This window comes from Passer domesticus, chromosome 14, assembly GCF_036417665.1.
Source record: "Passer domesticus isolate bPasDom1 chromosome 14, bPasDom1.hap1, whole genome shotgun sequence".
Classification (NCBI taxonomy): domain Eukaryota; kingdom Metazoa; phylum Chordata; class Aves; order Passeriformes; family Passeridae; genus Passer; species Passer domesticus.
In genome coordinates, this window is record NC_087487.1 from 2,333,508 (window position 1) to 2,353,886 (window position 20,379).

At 53.9% G+C, this 20,379-nt stretch overlaps 1 protein-coding gene across 1 annotated transcript; it reads left to right on the plus strand.

The window, feature by feature from the left end:
* The first annotated feature begins 451 nt into the window (after window positions 1–451).
* On the plus strand, window positions 452–19,918 carry LOXL1 (lysyl oxidase like 1). Its single transcript, XM_064388845.1, has 7 exons — window positions 452–1,626; window positions 8,022–8,130; window positions 10,322–10,459; window positions 12,503–12,659; window positions 14,601–14,696; window positions 17,236–17,351; window positions 19,801–19,918. The coding sequence occupies exons 1-7, from the start codon at window positions 453–455 to the stop codon at window positions 19,805–19,807; spliced, it is 1,797 nt and encodes a 598-aa protein (XP_064244915.1). The 5' UTR covers window position 452; the 3' UTR covers window positions 19,808–19,918.
* Window positions 19,919–20,379: the final 461 nt, after the last annotated feature.

The window sequence follows — 20,379 nt, forward strand, 5'->3', positions numbered from 1 at the left end:
GAGGGACAGGAGAAAGAGGAGGGGGAGGAAAAAGAGGACGAGGAGGCGGGGTCGGAGGAGGGAGGAAGGCTTGGAAAAGGAGGAGAAGGAAAAGGAGGAGAAGGAGGAGGACGAAAAAGAGGAGGAGGAAAAGAGGAGGAGGAGAAGGAAAAGGAGGAGAGGAGAAGGAAGTGGAGGGAGGAAGGCTTGGAAAAGGAGGAGAAGGAAAAAGAGGAGAAAGAGGAGGAAGAAAAGGAGGAGGAAAAAAGGAAAAAGAGGAGGAGGAAGGAGAGGAGGAGGAGGAGGGAGAGCAGGAGCCGCGCTCCGGGCGGGACGGGCCCGAGCGGCGCTGCCCCGGCTGCGGCTGCAGCACCAGCGGTGCCACAGCGGTGCCACAGCGGTGCCACAGCGGTGCCACAGCGGTGCCACAGCGGTGCCACAGCGGTGCCAGCCACGCGGGGAGCCCGGCGGCGATGGCGGCGGGGCTGTGGCGGCGCGGGGCGCTCTGGGCCGCGCTGCTGCTGCTGGCGGCGGCGCAGGAGCCGTGGCGGCAGCTGATCCAGTGGGAGAACAACGGGCGGCTCTACAGCCTGCTCAACAGCGGCGCCGAGTTCGTGCCCGCCGGGCAGGAGCGGCCCGCGGGCAGCCGCCTGTGGCTGGCGGGCACGGCGGGCACCGCGGGCAGCGCGGGCAGCGTCCGCCGCCAGGCGCCCGCCTCGGGGACGGTGCGGGGACAGGCGCGACATCCCTTCGGCTTCGGCCAGGTGCCGCCCAACTGGCGGGACGGAGCGCTGGGCGACGGCGCGGGGGGACAGCGGCGACAGGCGGCGCGCGGGCGGCAGGGGGTGGCCGTGTCGTCCTTCGCCTTCGCCTCGGCGGGACAGCCGCCCTTTGTCGCCGCGGGGGTGGCGACGCACGGAGAGGGCGCCGAGGGTGTCCCCGCGTCGCGGGGAACAGCGATGGGGACAGGGATAGGGACAGGGATGGGGACACCTCTGGGGACAGGGATAGGGACAGGAATGGGGACACCGATAAGGACACCTGTAGGGACAGGGATGGGGACACCTCTGGGGACAGGAATAGGGACACCTATAGAGACAGGGATAGGGACACCGATAAGGACAGGGACACCTATAGGGACAGGTATAGGGACAGGAATGGGGACAGGGATAGGGACACCTATAAGGACAGGGACAGGGATAGGGACAGGAATGGGGACACCTATAGGGACAGGGATAGGGACAGGGATAGGGACACCTCTAGGGACAGCGATGGGGACAGAACTGGGGACAGGGACGGGGACAGGGCCGGGAGCCGCGTTCCCGCTGCAGCCCCGCGCGCTGCCCGAGGACTTCGGGGAGGAGCCGCAGCCCTACGGAGCCGCGGGGGTGCCGCTGGATCGCCGCTACTCGCACAGCCTGTACCACGACGGCGATGCCGAGGCGCAAACCGGGATGGGATCCATGGAAAATCTGGGATTTGGGGCGCAGTTCCCGCCCCGCGAGGCGCAGCCGCCGTTCCGGGCGCCCGAATCCTTTGGGGTCGCTCATCCCGAGCCCTTCGCTCCCGAAATTCCTCAGGCCGTGCCCGACAGCCAAGCCCGGCTCAGCGTGGGCAGCGTCTACAGGCCCAGCTTTGGGGCCAGGGGTGAGTTTGGGGTTTCCTTGGGATGGGCGGAATTCCCGGGATTCGCCACAGGGGGGTTGGGAATGATGGGAGCGGGGTGGGGGGGGCAGGGCCCGCTCGGGGGGCTGGGATTGGGATGGGGCTGGGCCGTACCCAGGGTGATCCCATAATGTTGGGATGGGCTGTGCCGTGTCCCAGGGCATCCCAAATTTGTGGGATGAGGCTGGGCTGTGTTCCAGGTAATCCCAAATTTGTGGGATGGAACTGTGCCGTGTCCCAGGTAATCCCAAGTTTGTGGGATGGGGCTGTGCCGTGTCCCAGAGCATTCCTGGGGTCTGTCCCGGGTAACTCCATGCTGGATCCCATTTTTCCATGGGATATTTGGGATGGGGCAGGGCTGGATCCCAGTTATCCATGGGATATTTGGGATGGGGCAGGGCTGGATCGCAGTTATCCATGGGGTGTTTATCCCATTTTTCCATGGGATATTTGGGATGGGGCAGTTATCCATGGGGTGTTTATCCCAGTTATCCATGGGATATTTGGGTTTTCCATGGGATGGGGCAGGGCTGGATCCCGTTTTTCCCGGCTGGGACTCGCTCCATTCCCAGATTTTTGGGAAGGACGGATGAATCCGTGCTCCGGTCACTCTGGGGTCACTCTGGGGTCACTCTGGGGTCACTCGGGGGTGGCTCCCTCCCCATCCCGATGAAATCCCATGGATTTGGGCTGAGCTTTCCGAGAGCTTTGGAGCCCTCGGAGCCGCTCCCAGCCCATCCCTCGGGAATCCCATCCCAGCCTGACCCCGCGCCCTGCCCAGCCCCATCCCAGTTTTCTGGGAAAAGCCATCCCGGAGGATTTGGGGCGGTGGGAAGGGCCCAGCCCTGCCCTACACAGCCAGCGAGGGAACGCTGCGGGAAAAACCCGGGAATGGGGATTTTTGGGATCGCAGAGAAGCTGGGAACAGGGTGCAGGGGGGGTGAAGGATGGGAGGAATTTTGGGACACATTCAGGGAATGCTGGAATTCCCGAGGCTCTGGAGGGACACCCAAGGACAGCTGCCCTGCTGATGACCCGGCAAAGATTCCGGCCAAATTCCCCGGGAAAGATTCCGGCCAAATTCCCCGTTGGCAGCGTCCGTGTCCTTCCAGGATCCCGCGAGGTGCCGGTGGCTCCGCCAGGGAATTCGGGACACCCAAATTCCCGGAGCTTCCCGCTTTTCCTGGAGAAATTTCCCAGGAACCCAGCTGATCCCCTCAAATTCCAGTCACTCGCGGTGTTTTGGGAATGTTGTCACCTCCCTGTCACCTCCCGGGGATCCTAATTGGAGCAAACGATGGCCGGCGCCGGATCCGGCGTTAATTGTTAATTATTAATTATTAATGATTAATTCCACGGCCAAAGCTCCTCGGGAGCCTCCTAATCCCGGCCGGATCCGGCAGGAATGTTCGGCATTGCCGGCCCCCGGCCGGGGTTAATGAAGGAAGGAATCCGACCCCGCTGGTTCTAGCGGGAATTCTGGGGTTTCGGGGGGAACGGGGCCTGGGGGAATCTGGGAAGAGGGGCTGGGAAAATTCCAGGCCTGGTCCGGAGGTGGGAGGGATGGGAGCAACTCCAGGGGTGGGGAAGGGAAGGGGATCCAGACCCCAAAAGTTTTCCCCACCCAGATCCCAACCCCAATCCCATTTCCAGGGGCTTTGTGGTCCCTGATCCCATCTCCAGTGGTTCCTCATCCCGATCCCATCTCCAGGGGTTCTTCATCCCGATCCCATCTCCAGGGGTTCCTCATCCTGTTTTCAGCCCTGATCCCATCTTCAAAATCTTCCTAACCCCAATCCCAGCCCAGATCCCACTTCCAGGGGTTCCTCACCCCAATCCTGACCTTGATCCCATCTCCAGGGGTTCCTCATCCCAATCCCATCTCCAAAAGCTTTCTGACCCCAATCCCAACCCCAATCCCATCTCCAGGGGTTCCCTAACCCCGATCCAAACCCAGATCCTATCTCCAAAACTTCCTGGCCCCAATCCCTGCCCAGATCCCACTTCCTGGGGTTTCTCATCCCAGTCCTGACCCCGATCCCATCTCCAGGGGTTTCTTACCCCAATCCCATCTCCAGGAATTTCCCCACCCCAATCCCACCTCGATCCCATCTCCAGGGGCTCTCTGATCCCTGATCCCACCTCCAGGGGCATCCCAACCCCAATCCCTCTCCAGATCCCATCTCCAGGGGCTTCCTCATCCCAATCCCATCTCCTGAGATTTCCCAACCCCAGTCCCATCCCCAGGGGTTCCCTCACCCTGACCCCAACCCCAATCCCATCTCCAAAACTTCCTGGCCCCAATCCCAGCCCAGATCCCACTTCCAGGGGTTCCTCATCCCAATCCTGATCCTGATCCCATCTCCAGGGATTCCTCATCCCAATCCTGATCCTGATCCCATTTCCAGGGATTTCTTGCCCCGATCCCATCTCCAGTTTCTCCCCCTGATCCCATGGATTGGGTCCCCCAGGGTTGGTTTTGGAAGGAAAGAGGGATGTGGGAATTCCATGGGGCGCTGGGAATTTGGGTCCCACCAAGCGGGAGTTCGGTGTCACCCCCGGATGGGCTGGGAGGTGTCGGAATTCCCAGGAAAGTCTCCCTCTGGTGGGATCAGATTTGGGATTAGGGTGGTTCTGGGGGCTGGGAATCCCAGGATTCTGTGGGGATGGAGGAGGGATTGGGATTGGGAATGGAATTGGGATGAGATTGGGATGGGATTGGGATGGGATTGATGGTGTGGGATTGGGATTGTGAAAGGAATTGGAACTGGGATTGGGATGGGATTGACAGGATGGGATTGGGATTGTAAATGAATTTGGATTGGGATTGAGATGGGATGGGATTGGAATTGGAAATGGGATTGGGATGGGAGTGATGGCATGGGATTGTTGGGATTGGGATTGCGAATGGAATTGGAATTAGGATTGGGATTGTGATTGGATTGATGAGATTGGGAATGGAATTGGGAAGAGGATTGGGATGGGATTGATGGGATTTGCATTATTAATGGAATTGGAATTAAGACTGGGAATGGGATGGGATTGATGGGAGGGGATTGGGATTGGGAATGGAATAGGAATTAGGATTGGAAATGGGATTGTGAATGGAATTGGGATTTGGATTGGGATTGGATTTATGGGATTGGGGTTATTGATGGAATTGGAATTAGGACTGGGATTGGGATTGGGATGGGATTGATGGGATGGGAAGCTGGAATCCCCTCGGTCTCTCCAGGTGTCCCCATTCCCATTCCCTCCGTTCCTGGCCTCCCCTGCTCCCACTTTTCCACGGCTCCCTGTGGGGTTTTCCCGCTGATCCCACAAACAGGGATGATGATCCCGATTTTCCCCGGGAACAGACGGAAATCTCCTCTGGCAGCTCCCGAGGCGGCCGAGGGGCCGGGTGGGAAAACCAAAAACCTTTTCCCAATGGGATTGTCCCGTTCTGGGTCTTTCCTTGGGTTTTTGGGAATCCTCAGCAAAACCCTCTGGAATTTGGGGTGGGACAGGGACAATTCCAGAGGTGGGATCCCGATATCCCGTGAATTCCAGAGGTTTGACCCCAAAAAGGAGGTGTGAGATCCTATAAAAACAACGGGGCCATCCCAGGGCAGAATCCAGCGGGAAAGGGGAAAATCCAAATCCCATAAAACTCCCCGTTGGTCCCGGAGTCGGATTTCGCTCCGGAGCTTCCAAGAATTCCTTGGAATAAACAACAGCAGGGGAGGGGAAAAATTTCTGAAAGGATGGAAAACTTTTCCTTGGACGAGCCAGGGTGGTTTTCCATGGGGTTTTTTTGTTAGGAATTTTTTTAAGGGATGGGGCAGAAGTTTTTTCCGAGCTCTCCCGGTTTCTTTTGGGTCCCCCCGGGAATTACATCAGCAGGAATGGGGCAGGAAATGAGCTCCAAAGGAATGACGTGATCCCTCCCGGGAAGGCAGGCCCAGAAACAAGGAGGCATTGTTCTCCTTTCCAAGGAAAAATGGGGAAAGATGGGGAGAAAATGGGGAAAAACGGGGGGAAATGGGATATGTGGGGAAAAGCAGGGAAAACAGGAGAAACAGGGAAGAAAAATGGGGGGAAACTGGGAAAAAACAGGGGGAAAAGTAGGGAAAGCCAGGGGAAAATGGGGGGAAATGGAAAGAAAAAGGGGAAAGATGGGGAATGTAAGGGAAAACTGGGGAAAAACTGGGAAAAATGGGGAAAAATGGGAAAACAGGGGTAAATGGGAAAATGAGAAAATAGGGAAAATGGGGCAAAAGAGGGGAAAATGAGGGAAAACTGGACAGGGATAAGGATGGGAATGGGATGGGGATGGAAATGGGACAGAGAGAAGGGAAACTGAGGCACGGAGCGCCTGGGGAGCATCCCCCCCATCCCGATCCTTCCCGAGGGGCTGATTCCAGGACAATTCCAGGTGCTGGAAGGGAAAGGGAGGGTTGGAAAGGGCTGGAATTCCAGCTCCAGCTGGGCTCCATAAATTTAGGAAACCAAGGCAGCCCCATCTGTCCCTGCATCCCTCTGTCCCTCCCGGCTCTGGAATTGTCTGGAATTCAAGGAAAAGAGGGATAAAGGCAGGGATAACCCCGCTTTCCCCCTGATTTGGGGTGAAAACCAGGGAATAGGGCAGGGAATTGGAATGCTGCTCTTCCAGGGATTGTCCCAGGGTCTCATCCCAAGGCTGGGACAGGGATCCCATCCTGATCTGATCCTGTTCCCAAAATTCTGATCCTGATCCTGATGCAGATCCCAATCCCAATCCTGATCCCAATTCTGATGCTGATCCCAATCCTGATCCCGATCCTGATCACAATCCCAAACCCAATCCTGATCCCGATCCCGACACCAGTCCTGATCACAATCCTGATCTTTATCCCAATCCAAATCCAGATCCCAATCCCGATCCCAATCCCGATCCTGATCCCCATCCCAATCCCCATCCCAATCCCGATCCCGATCCCGATCCCACAGGTGAGCAGGAAATGCAGGATTGGGATGTGTCAGGGGTGCTGCAGTGAGGAGAGGAGGGAAGGGAGGATTTTCCAGCTGGAAATTGGGAAACCCTGGCAGGGCTGGGGACACGGAATGTCCCCGTTGGGCTGCTGGGAGGAGGAGCCGTGGTCCCAATCCCTGTCCCCATGGATGTTCCCATTTTCCCATTCTCCCAGATCTGATTCCAAATCCCCAGGCCTCCAGGAGCTGTGTCCCCAGTCCCTGTCCTCAATCCCTGTTCCCAGTCCCTGTTCCCAACCCCTGTTCCCAATTTCCCGTCAGGTCTCCCAGACCTGATCCCAGATTTCCCCAATCCCTGTTCCAAATCCCTGTTCCCAATGATGTCCCTGTTTTCCCAGATCTGATCCTGGATGTTCCCACACCCTGTCCCCAATTTCCCAGCAGGTTTCCCGGATCTGATCCCAAATGTCAGGGCCTCCAGCAGCTGTGTCCCCAGGGAATGTCCCCAGTCCTTCTTCCCAATCCCTGTTCCCGATTTCCCAGCTGGTCTTCCGGATCTGATCCCAGACTTCCCTGTCCCCAGTCTCCGTTCCCGATTTCCTGGCAGGTCTCCCTGATCTGATCCTGGATTCCCCAATTCCTATTCCCAATCCCAATCCCATTTCCTGGCAGTTCTCAGATCTGATCCCAGATTTCCCCATTTCCTATTCCCAATCCTGATCTCAGGTTTCCCCAGTCTCTGTTCCCAATCCTGATCCCATTTCCTGGCAGATCTCTTGATTCCGGATTTCCCAATCCCAGGTTTCCCCAATCCCAGATTTCCCCAATCCCTATCTCATTTCCCAGCAGGTTTCTTGATCCCAGATTTCCCCAATTCCAGTTTCCCTGATCCTGGTCCCGTTTCCCAGCAAGTCTCTTGATCCCAGATCCCGGAGTTCCCCAATCCCTGTCCCCAGTTCCGGATTTCCCCAATCCCTGTCCCTGATCCCGGATTTCCCCAGTCCCGGTCCCGTTTCCTGGGAGCTCTCTTGATCCTAGATTTCCCCAATCCCGGATTTCCCCAATCCCGGATTTCCCCAATCCCAATTTCCCCGATCCCGGTCCTGTTTCCCGGCAGGTCTCCCTGCCCCTGATTCCAGATTTCCCCAATCCCAATTTCCCCAATCTTAGTCCCATTTCCCGGCAGGTCTCTCTGTCGCTGATCCCAAATTTCCCCAATCCCAAATTTCCCCAATCCCAATTTCCCCAATCCTGGTCCTGTTTCCCGGCAGGTCTCTCTGTCCCTGATCCCAAATTTCCCCAATCCCAGATTTCCCCAATCCCAATTTCCCCGATCCCGGTCCCGTTTCCTGGCAGGGCTCCCTGTCCCAATCCCAGATTTCCCCAATCCCAATTTCCCCGATCCCGGTCCCGTTTCCCGGCAGGGCTCCCGGACCTGGTCCCGGACCCCAACTACGTGCAGGCCTCGACGTACGTGCAGAGAGCGCACCTGTACTCGCTGCGCTGCGCCGCCGAGGAGCGCTGCCTGGCCAGGTGACACACGGGACAGCGGACAGCGGGACAGACGGGACAGCGGGACATGGGGGCACATGGGATACAGCATATGGGGGACACGGGATACGGGACATGGGAGAGGCGGGATATGGGACATGGGGGACCCGGGACACCGGGACAGACGGGACAGGGGGGACACGGGATACAGGACACGGGACACAGGAGAGACGGGAAAAACGGGACATGGGAGAGGCGGGATATGGGACATGGGGGACCTGGGACACCGGGACAGACGGGACAGGGGGGACACGGGATACAGGACATGGGGGACAGACGGGAGAGACGGAACACGGGATATGGGACATGGGGGACAGACGGGAGAGACGGGACACGGGATATGGGACATGGGGGAGATGGGATACGGTACATGGGGGACACGGGATACGGGAGAGATGGGACATGGGATACCCGATACAGGAGATGGGACATGGGAGAGATGGGAGATGGGATATGGGATAAGGGATACGGGACACGGGACATGGGGGAGATGGGATACGGGACACGGGATACAGGGTACAGGACATGGGACATGGGAGAGATGGGATACGGGATATGGGATACGGGACATGGGAGAGACAAGATACAGGACATGGGATACAGGAACGAGACACAGGATCCAGAAACAGGACACGGGACATGGGTACGGGATACGGGACACAGGATACGGGAACAGGACATGGGATACGGGAATGGTACAGAGGATATGGGATATGGGAATGGGAGAGACAGGATCCCAGGAATGGGACACAGGCTCCAGGATACAGGACATGGGATACAGGAATGGGACACGGGACATGGGAACAGGATACGGGATGCAGGACAGGGGTAATGGGACATGGGACACGGGATCCAGGAATGGGAACAGGACACAGGATTCGGGAATGGGAAATGGGATCCAGGAATGGGACACGGGATATGGGAACAGGACACAGGATTCAAGAATGGGAAATGGGATATGGGAACGGGACACGGGATATGAGAACAGGACACAGGATTCGGGAATGGGAAATGGGATACAGGAATGGGACACGGGATCCAGGAATGGGACACATGATATGGGTGAGATGGGATCCCAGGAATGGGAGAGGAATGGGGGGGGAGGATTCCTGGGAATGGGAAAGGTCCAGGATGAGGAGAAGTGCCTGGCCAGGTGAGATCCCTGGGAATGGGAGAGGAAGAATTCCTGGGAATGGGAGAGAAAATTCCTGGGCATGGGAGAGAGAGGGGATTCCTGGGAATGAGAGAGGGAGGGTTCCCGAGAATGTGAAATGGGATTCCGGGAATGGGAGAGAGAGGGGATTCCTGGGAATGGGAGCGCTCTGGGGTCGGGGGGATGTGGGGGGAAAGCAGGGAGGGAGGGGGGTGAAGGGGGGCTGGGGTGAGCGGGAAATGGGGAATTTGGGAAGGAAGGGGTGGGGGAGATGGGGTGAAGGGAGGGGAGAGGGGGAATTCTGGGATGAGGGGAGAGGGAGACAGAGAGGGGATTGGGATGAGGGGAAATGAGGAGAAAAGGGATCTTGGGATGAGGGGGAGGTGGGGATACCCCGGGAGGGAGAGAGGGTCGGGTTGGGGGTGGAGAAGGGGGAGGTGCTGATGGGGGAGAGGGAGGAGGAGGGGAGGGGAAAAGGGGAGAGGGAGAGATGGGAGAGAGGGAAGGGGAAAGGGAAAGGAAAGGGGAAAAGGGGAAAAAAGGAAGGGGAAAAGGGGAAAAGGGGAAAAGGGAAAAAGGGAAAAAGGGAAAAAGGGGAAGGGAAGGGAAGGGAAGGGAAGGGAAGGGAAGGGAAGGGAAGGGAAGGGAAGGGAAGGGAAGGGAAGGGAAGGGAAGGGAAGGGAAGGGAAGGGAAGGGAAGGGAAGGGAAGGGAAGGGAAGGGAAGGGAAGGGAAGGGAAGGGAAGGGAAGGGAAGGGAAGGGAAGGGAAGGGAAGGGAAGGGAAGGGAAGGGAAGGGAAGGGAAGGGGAGGGGAGGGGAGGGGAGGGGAGGGGAGGGGAGGGGAGGGGAGGGGAGGGGAGGGGAGGGGAAGGGCGCCGGGAGCAGCCAAGCCCAGCCTGGCCGGTTCCCCTCTCCATCCCTTCCTTTCCCACGGGAGGAAATTCCCTCTGGAAAAGGGCATTCCCCTGGGCAGGCAGGGGACAGCGGCAGTGCCAGCAGTGTCCCTGTCCCTGTCCCCAGCACGGCGTACGCGGCCGAGGCCACCGACTACGACGTGCGGGTGCTGCTGCGCTTCCCGCAGCGCGTCAAGAACCAGGGCACGGCCGACTTCCTGCCCAGCCAGCCCCGCCACCGCTGGCAGTGGCACAGCTGCCACCAGTGAGTGTCCCCAGCTGTCCCCAGCCTCGGCCCGGCCCCTGCTGCCAGCTCCGAGGGCTTTGGTGGCACTTTGGTGGCATTTCCCCATTTGGTGGCTTTGCTTTGGGATGTTGCTGTGCGGTGTCACCTTCCGTGAACTCTTCGTCCCCAAAGCCACTGTGTTGGTGGCAGTGGCACAGGTGCCACCAGTGAGTGTCCCCAACCTCACTCCAGTCCTGGGTGGCAGCTCCGAGGGCTTTGGTGGCACTTTGGTGGCACTTTGGTGGCACTTTGGTGGCGTTTCCCCATTTGGTGGCTTTGCTTTGGGGTCTCCCTTCATCTCTTTGTCTTCCTTCATCCCCAAAGCCATCATCCATGGTGGTGGCAGTGCCACAGCTGCCACCAGTGAGTGTCAACAGATGTCCCCAACCTCGGCCCGGCCCTGGGTGGCAGCTCCGAGGGCTTTGGTGGCACTTTGGTGGCACTTTGGTGACATTTCCCCATTTGGTGGCTTTGCTTTGGGACCTTGCTGTGCGGTGTCACCCTCTTGGCGCTCTTTGTCCCCAGAGCCACCATCCATGCTGCTGGCAGTGGCCCAGCTGCCAGCTATCACTGTCCCCAGCCCTGTCCTTGCCACCAACCCCCTCTGGTGACAGTTTTGAGGCTTTTTCATGGAATTTCCCCATTTTGGGTCATTTTGGGGGTTCTGTTGGGGTTGGCGTCACCTCCTTTGGGCTCTTTGTCCCCAAAGCCACCATGATGGCGGCAGTGGCACCGCTGCCACCAGGGAGTGTCCCCAGCCCTGGTGACTCCTTTAAGGCGTTCCAGTGGCATTCCCCGCTCGGTGGCTTTGGGGTTGGTGTCACCTTCCGTGGGCTCTTTGTCCCCAAAGCCTCTGCGCCCCGGAGCTGATGTCCCCTCTGCCCCGGTGACTGTCCCCAAGGCGGGGGCTGCCACCTGCTGTGCCCCTCCTGCCACCCTGGAGGGTGGGGACGTCCCCATTGTGACACCCCCGAGTGTCCCCTGAGTGTCCCCTGGGTGCCCCACTGTCCCCGGAGTGTCCCCAGAGTGTCCCCATGTCCCCAGGCACTACTGCTGGATGTCACCTGAGTGTCCCCTGAGTGTCCCCAGAGTGTCCCTTTGACTGTCCCCTGAGTGTCCCCACTGTTCTCTGAGTGTCCCAAAGCATCCCCTGGTGTCCCCAGAGTGTCCCCCGGTGTCCCCCGGTGTCCCCTGTCCCACTCGTGTCCCCCCAGTGTCCCCCAGTGTCCCCTGTCCCACTCATGTCCCCACGGTGTCCCCAGGCACAACCACACCATGGCGGAGTTCAGTCCCTGTGACCTGCTGTCCCTGACTGTCCCCAGTGCTCCCCGAGTGTCCCCAGCCTGTCCCCATGATGTTCTCGTGGTGTCCCCTGGTGTCCCCATTGTGTCCCTATGGTGTCCCCAGCCTGTCCTCACAGTGTCCCCCAGTGTCCCCTGGAGTCCCCAGGCACGATCACACCATGGCGGAGTTCAGTCACTGTGACCTGCTGGATGTCCCCTGACTGTCCCCAAAGTGTCCCCTTGATGTCCCCTCAGTGTCCCCTGAATGTCCCCACTGTCTCCTGACTGTCCCAAGTGTCCCTGACTGTCCCCAGAGCTCCCGAGTGCCCCCAGCGTGTCCCCATGCTGTCCCTAGAATGTCCTCATGGTGTCCCCAGGCTGTCCCCGTGGTATCTCCAGCCTGTCCCTAGCTTGTCCCCCTGGTGTCCCCTGTCCCCACGGTGTCCTTGTGGTATCCCCACAGTGTCCCCTGTCCCCACGGTGTCCTTGTGGTATCCCCACAGTGTCCCCTGTCCCCACGGTGTCCCCATGGTGTCTCCTGGTGTCCCCTGTCCCCAGCCTGTCCCCCTGGTGTCCCCATGTCCCCACCGTGTCCCTTGGTGTCCCCTGCCCCCAGTGTCCCCTGGTGTCCCCTTGTCCCCAGCTTGTCCCCACGGTGTCCCCCAGTGTTCCTGTGTCCTCCTGGTGTCCCCTCATGTCCCCACGGCGTCCCCCGGTGTCCCCGTGTCCCCCTCCCCAGGCACTACCACAGCATGGCGGAGTTCAGCCACTACGACCTGCTGGATGTCACCTCGGGCCGCCGGGTGGCCGAGGGACACAAGGCCAGCTTCTGCCTGGAGGACACCACCTGCGACTTCGGCCACCTCAAGCGCTACGCCTGCACCGCCCACACCCAGGTGGCACCGGGGACAGCGCCTTTGTCACCTCTGTCACTTTGTGCCACTTTTGGGCCCTGTTTGTCCCTTTTGTCCCTTTTCTGTCCCCTTTTCTCCATTTCTTTGTCCCTTTTTTGTCCCTTTTGGTCCCTTTTGTCCCCATTTGTGGCGCCGTGTCTGCACCACCCACACGCAGGTGACACCTGGGGACAATGGCCTTTGTCACTTCTGTCACTTTTTGAACCTTTTATCTTCCTTTTATGTCCCTGTTTTGTCCCTACTTTCCCACTTTTTGTCCCTTTGGTCCCTTTTTTGTCCCTTTCCCCATTTTTGCCCAATTTCCCCATTTCTCACCCCATTTCAGCCTGCCCTGTTATGACACCCGAGGTGTCCCTTTTAGTCCCTTTTTTGTCCCTTTTTATGTTCTTTTCACCCATTTCCCCCTTTCTTGCCCATTATTTTCCCTTTTTCCCCCATTTTTTCCCAATTTCCCCATTTCCCTCCATTTTTGTTCCCCTTTTCCCCATTTTTTACCTTTTTTCCCCTTTTTTAATTTTTTCCCATTTTTTCCCTTTTCCCCCATTTTTCCCTTTTTTCTCCCTTTATTTTCATTTTTGTCCAGTTACCCCATTTTTTCCCCATTTTTCCCCATTTTTTTCACCTTTTCCCCATTTTCCCCCAATTTCCCCATTTCCCTCCATTTTTGTTCCCTTTTCTCCCCATTTTTTCACCTTTTTTCTCATTTTTTTCCCATTTTTCCCATTTTTCCCCCATTTTTCCCATTTTTCCCCCATTTTTCCCCAATTCTCCATTTCCCCAGGGCCTCTCCCCGGGCTGTTACAACACCCAAAGGTCCCTTTTCGTCCCTTTTCCCCCATTTTTCCCCCATTTTTTTCCCATTTTTTTCCCTTTTTCCCCATTTTTCCCAATTTCCCCATTCCCACCCTATTTCCCACCCTTTTCCCCCATTTTTTCCCCCATTTTTCTCCATTTTTCCCCATTTTTCCCCATTTTTCCCCATTTTTTCCCATTTTTTCCCATTTTTTCCCTGTTTTCCCCCAATTTCCCCATTTCCCGTTTCCCCAGGGCCTCTCCCCGGGCAGTTACGACACCCAAAGGTCCCTTTTTGTCCCTTTTTTCAACATTTCCCCCCCATTTTTCACCTTCTTTCTCCCTTTTTTCCCATTTTTCCCCATTTTTCCCATTTTTCCCCATTTTTCCCCAATTTCCCCATTTCCTTCAATTTTTGTCCCTTTTTCCCCATTTTTTCACCTTTTTCTCCATTTTTTCCATTTTTTCTCATTTTCCCCATTTTTTTCCCCTTTTCCCCCATTTTTCCCAATTTCCCCGTTTCCCACCCCATTTCCCTCCATTTTTGTCCCCTTTTCCCCCATTTCTTCACCTTTTTTCCCATTTTTCCCCATTTTCTCTCCTTTCTCCCATTTTCCCCCAATTCCCCGTTTCTCACCCCATTTCCCCCAGGGGCTCTCCCCGGGCTGTTACGACACCCAAAGGTCCCTTTTGGTCCCTTTTTCCACATTTTTTCCCCTTTTTTTTTTCATTTTTTCCCATTTTCTCCACATTTTTCCCCCATTTTTTCCCATTTTTCCCAATTCCCCATTTCTCACCCCGTTTCCCGTCCCCAGGGCCTCTCCCTGGGCTGTTACGACACCCAAAGGTCCCTTTCCGTCCCTTTTTTCCCCATTTTTTCCCCATTTTTTCCCCATTTTTCACCTTTTTTCTCCATTTTTCCCCATTTTTCCCATTTCCCCCGTTTCTCACCCCATTTCCCCCAGGGGCTCTCCCTGGGCTGTTACGACACCCAAAGGTCCCTTTTTGTCCCTTTTTTCCCCATTTTTTCCCCGTTTTTTCTCCCATTTTTCTCCCTTTTTTCCCCATTTTTCCCCATTTTTCCCCATTTTTCCCATTTCCCCCGTTTCTCACCCCATTTCCCATCCCCAGGGGCTCTCCCCGGGCTGTTACGACACCTACAACGCCGACATCGACTGCCAGTGGATCGACATCACCGACGTCCCGCCCGGCAACTACGTCCTCAAGGTGGGACACCGGGACACCTGGGGACATCTGGGGACGTTTTGGGGATGTTTGGGGACATTTTGGGGACATTTTGGGGAAGCCTGGGGACTTTTGGGGACATTATGGGACATCTGGGGACGTTTTGGGGACACCTGGGGACATTTGGGGAGATTTTGTGGAAACCTGAGGACAATTGGAAATATTTTGGGACTTTTTGGGGACATTTGGGGATGTTTGGGGATACTTGGAGGCCTTTTGGGGACATTTTGGGGATATTCAGGGACATTTTGGGGACATTTTGGGGACATTTTGGGACATCTGGAGACATTTTAGGGATGCTTGGGGACATTTTAGGGACATTTGGGGATATTCAGGGACATTTTGGTTACATTTGGTGACATTTTGGGGACATCTGGGAAAATCTGGGGACATTTAGGAGACATCTTGGGGACACTTTGGCGACATCTGGGGATATTTTGGGGATGTCTGAGGACATTTTAGGGATTTTTTGGGGATACTCAGGGACATTTTGGGGACATCTTATGGACACTTGGAGACATTTTGAGACTTTTGGGGACATCTTGGGGACATTTTGGGGATGTTTGGGGACATTTGGAGACATTTTGGGGACATCTTATGGACATTTGGGGACATCTGAGGACAATTTGGGGATGCTTGGGGACATTTTAGGGACATTTTGGGGACATTTTGGGGACATTTTAGGGACATTTTGGGGACATTTTGGGGACACCTGGGGATGTTTAGGGACATTTTAGGGACATCTTATGGACATTTTGGGACTTTTGGGGACATTTTGGGACATCTGGGGACAATTGGGGACATTTTGGGGACATTTTGGGGACACTTTGGGGATGTTTGGGGATATTCTGGGGACATTTGGGGACATTTCGGGACTTTTGGGGACATTTGGGGACATTTTGGGGATGTTTGGGGACATTTTGGGGACATCTTATGGATATTTGGGGACACCTGAGGACAATTTGGGGATATTTGGGGACATTTTGGGGACAATTTGGGACATTTTGGGGAAAGCTGGGGACTTCTGGGGACGTTTTGGGGTGGGAATCCCAATTTTCCTCCTTTTTTCCCTTTTCCCTGTTGATTTTTGGGATTTTCCCCCTGATTTCCCCTTTTCAAATTCATTCCTGGATTTTTTTTTCCCAAATTTTCCCATTTTCCTTTCCATTTTGGGGGCATTTTTTCCTTCTCTTTTTTCTCTTTCGGGTTTTTTTTTTTCCCCTGATAATTTTTGACATTTTCCCCCTGGTTTTCCCTTTTCATTTTTGGGATTTTTTTATTTTTGGGGGTTTTCTCCCCCTGATTTTCCCTTTTCATTTTTGGGATTTTCTATCTATTTTTGTAGTTTTTTCCTCAGATTTTTCCCATTTCCCTGTAGATATTTGGGGTTTTCCCCCAATAAAAATAAATAAATTTTAAATAAATCCCTGCAGGGTCTCACCCTGGCCTGTTACAACACCCAAGGAATCCTTTTTTTCCCATTTTTTCCCCATTTTTCCCCCAATTTTTCCCCATTTCCCCCCATTTTTTAAACTTTATTTCCCCTTTTTTTCAATTTTTCCATATTTCTCTCCCATTTTTGCCCAATTTCCCCATTTCTCACCCCATTTTCCTCTCCAGGTCTCACACTGCACTGTTACAACACCCAAGGGATCCTTTTCAATCCTTTTTTCCCATTTTCCCCCCCATTTTTCCCCATTTCCCCTCATTTTTTTAAACTTTATTTCTCCCTTTTATCAATTTTCTCCCATTTTTGCCCAATTTCCCCATTTTTTACCCCATTTTCCTCTCCAGGTTTCACCCTGGGCTGTTACAACACCCAAGGGATACTTTTTGACCCTTTTTTCCCATTTTCCCCCCTATTTTTCCCCTTTCCCCCCATTTTTAAAGCTTTTTTTCTCAATTTTTTCTTTTTTAAAAATTTTTTTCTCCCATTTTTTTCCCAATTTCCCCATTTTTTACCCCATTTTCCTCTCAAGCTCTCAGCCTGGGCTTTACAACACCCGAGGGATCCTTTTTGATCCTTTTTTCCCATTTTTCCCTCCATTTTCCCCCATTTTTAACCTTTTTTCCCCTCAATTTTCCAATTTTTCCATATTTTTGTCCCATTTTTGCCCAATTTCCCTATTTTTTACCCCATTTTCCTCTCCAGGTCTCACTCTGAGCTGTTACAACACCTGAGGGATCCTTTTTGCTCATTTTTCCCCATTTTTCCCCCCATTTTTCCCCTTTCCCCCATTTTTAACATTTTTTCCTCCATTTTTCATTTTTCCATATTTTTCTCCCATTTTTGCCCAATTTCCCCATTTTTTACCCCATTTTCCCCTCAAGGTCTCACCCTGGCCTGTTACAACACCCAAGGGATCCTTTTCAAACATTTTTTCCCATTTTCCCCCCATTTTTCCCCTTTCCCCCCCATTTTTTAACCTTTTTTCCTCCATTTTTCATTTTTTCCCATTTTTTCCCCACTTTTGCCCAATTTCCCCATTTCTCACCCCATTTTCCCTCCCCCCCATGCCAGGTCCAGGTCAATCCCAAGTATTTGGTGCTGGAGTCGGATTTCACCAACAACGTCGTGCGCTGCCACATCCACTACACCGGGCGCTTCGTGTCGGCCTCCAACTGCCGCATCGGCCAGTACGGAGCGCCGGCCCCAAAACCCGACCCCAAAACCCCGACCCCAAAACAGCCTGAGCCCAAAACCCAATCCCAAAACAGCCTGAGCCCAAAACAGCCTGAGCCCAAAACCCCGACCCCAAAACAGCCTGAGCCCAAAACCCCGACCCCAAAACAGCCTGAGCCCAAAACCCGACCCCAAAACAGCCTGAGCCCAAAACCCTGAGCCCAAAACATCCCGATCCCAAAAACCTGAGCCCAAAAATCCCTGAGCCAAAAACCTGATCCCAAAAACCCTGATCCCAAAAACCCTGATCCCAAAAATCCCGGATCCAAAAATCCCGGATCCTAAAAACCTGAGCCCAAAAACACCCTGAGCCCAAAACACCGATCCCAAAACAGCCTGATCCCAAAACACCAATCCCAAAAAAACCCAACCCAAAAAAACCCTGATCTCAAAAACCATGAGCCCAAAAACCTGAGCCCAAAACACCGATCCCAAAAACCTGATCCCAAAAACCTGATCCCAAAACAGCCTGATCCCAAAAAACCCGGATCCCAAAAATAAACCGTCCCAAAAACAGCCTGATCCCAAAAAACCCCAATCCCAAAAATCTCTGATCCCAAAAACCCTGAGCCCAAAAACCCTGAGCCCAAAACACTGATCCCAAAAATAAACCACCCCAAAAAAACCCTGATCCCCAAAAACCCTGAGCCCAAAAATCCCCATCCTAAACACCCGAATCCCCAAAAAAACCCATCCTAAAAATCCCCATCCCAAAACACCCTGATTCCAAACAACCCTGATCCCAAAAAAACTCTGATCCCAAAAACCCTGATCCCAAAAAACCCGGATCCCAAAACACCCTGATCCCAAAACACCCTAATCCCAAAAAAAAAAACCAGCCCAAAAATCCCCATCCTAAAAAACCCAGCCCAAAACACCCGGATCCCAAAAATAACCCATCCCAAAAATCCCCAGCCCAAAAAATCCTGATCCCAAAAATCCCTGATTCCAAATATAAACCATCAAAAAAAAACCTCTGATCCCAAAAAACCCCAATTCCAAAAAAACCCCGAACCCAAAAAACCGCGATCCCAAAAAAAACACCCATTCCAAAAAACAGAGCCCAAAAATTCACATCCCAAAACAAAAACCCATCCCAAAAAAACCCTGACCCAAAAAAAAAATTCAAAAAATTTCAATCCCAAAAAATCCCCATCCTAAGAAACCCAAATCCCAAAAACACCCCAATCCCAAAAAAACCATCCGAAAAAAAACACATCCCGGTATTCCCTGATCTCAAAAACCCTGATCCCAAAAAATCGCAATCCCAAAAAAACCCCATTCTAAAAAACCCTGATCCCAAAAGAACCCAATTCCAAAAATCTCTGACCCCAAAAAAAACCCATCCCAAAGCAACCCAGCCCAAGAAAAACCTGATCCCAAAAAAAAAACAATTCAAAAAACCCTGATCCCAAAACAAGCCCCCATCCCAAAAACCCCGATCCCAAAAAGCCCTGGGCCCTTTGTCCCTTTTCCCCCTTTTCCCCCCAATTTTTTTCTTTCTTTCCCGACTTTTCTGGGGCATTTTTGGTGGCGAAGCTCAGGGAAGCGATCGGGATTTGGGGTTTTCCAAATTCTCCATGGAATTTTATGGGATCTCTCCCTTTGGGGTTGGGATTTTTCTCCTTTTCCATGGAATTCTCTGGGATTTGGGGCAGGAATTGGGATTTTCCCCATTTTTCACGGAATTTTTCAGGATTTGGGGTGGGAATTGGGATTTTCCTCCTTTCCCGTGGAATTTTATGGGATTTGGTCTGGGAATTGGGAATTTCCTCCTTTCCCATGGAGTTTTATGGGATTTGTCCATTTGGGGTCGTTTTTTTCCTTCTTTTCATAGAATTTTATGGGATTTGGGGCAGGAATTGGGATTTTCCCCTTTTTTCATAGAATTTTCCAGGATTTGGGGTGGCAATTGGGATTTTCCTCCTTTCCCGTGGAATTTTATGGGATTTGCCCATTTGGGGTCAATTTTTTTCCTCCTTTCCCATGGAATTTTCTGGGATTTGGGGTGTGAATTGGGATTTTCCCTTTTCCATGGGATTCTTTGGGATTTGGGGCAGGAATTTGGGTTTTCCTCCTTTCCCATGGAATTTCCCGGGATTTGGGGTGGCAATTGGGATTTTTCTCCTTTCCCATGGAGTTTTATGGGATTTGCCCTTTTGGGGTCATTCTTTTCCTCCTTTCCCATGGAATTTTATGGGATTTGGGTGGGAATTGGGATTTTGCTCCTTTCCCATGGAATTTGGGGTGGCAATTGGGAATTTCCTCCTTTCCCATGGAGTTTTATGGGATTTGCCCATTTGGGGTCGGGTTTTCCCCCCTTTCCCATGGAATTTTATGGGATTTTTACATTTTTCCCCCTTTCCCACGGAATTTTCTGGGATTTTCCCGTTTTCCCCGCAGATCCTGACGGCAGCCGAAGCCCCGGAGCGTCGCCCGTCCCCTTTCCCGGGAAGTTCCCGAGGTGGCTCCGCGGCGTTCCCAAAGTTCCCCCTTTTCCCAATAAAAAGCGGGGAAGCCACGAGGACTCTTTGGAATCGTTTTTATCCCAAATTTTCCCGGCATTCCCGGTTTTTCCCCCGTTTCCCGAGGAAATCCAAAGCAGGGACCCCAAAATGCTCCATAAAATCCTCGTGATCCTACAAATCTTTGGGAATTTTTGGGAATGTCCCCAAGGGGGAAAGAAACAGCTCCGGGAATTTTGGGGAGGGAAATCCTATAAATTTTTTTAGGGAATTTTTCTGTTTTCCCGACAGAGAGAGCAGAGGTTGGGATTTGGGAATTTTTGGGCTGGGAATGGGGATGGGAATGGGGTCAGTGGGATTGGGGACAGTGGGACAGGGAAGGGGACATTGGGAACGGGACATTGGGATCAGGACACCGGGATGGGACTGGGGACACTGGGAATGGGGACACTGGGAATGGGGACACTGGGAATGGGGATGGGGACTTTGGGATTGGGGACACGGAGGTTGGGGACAC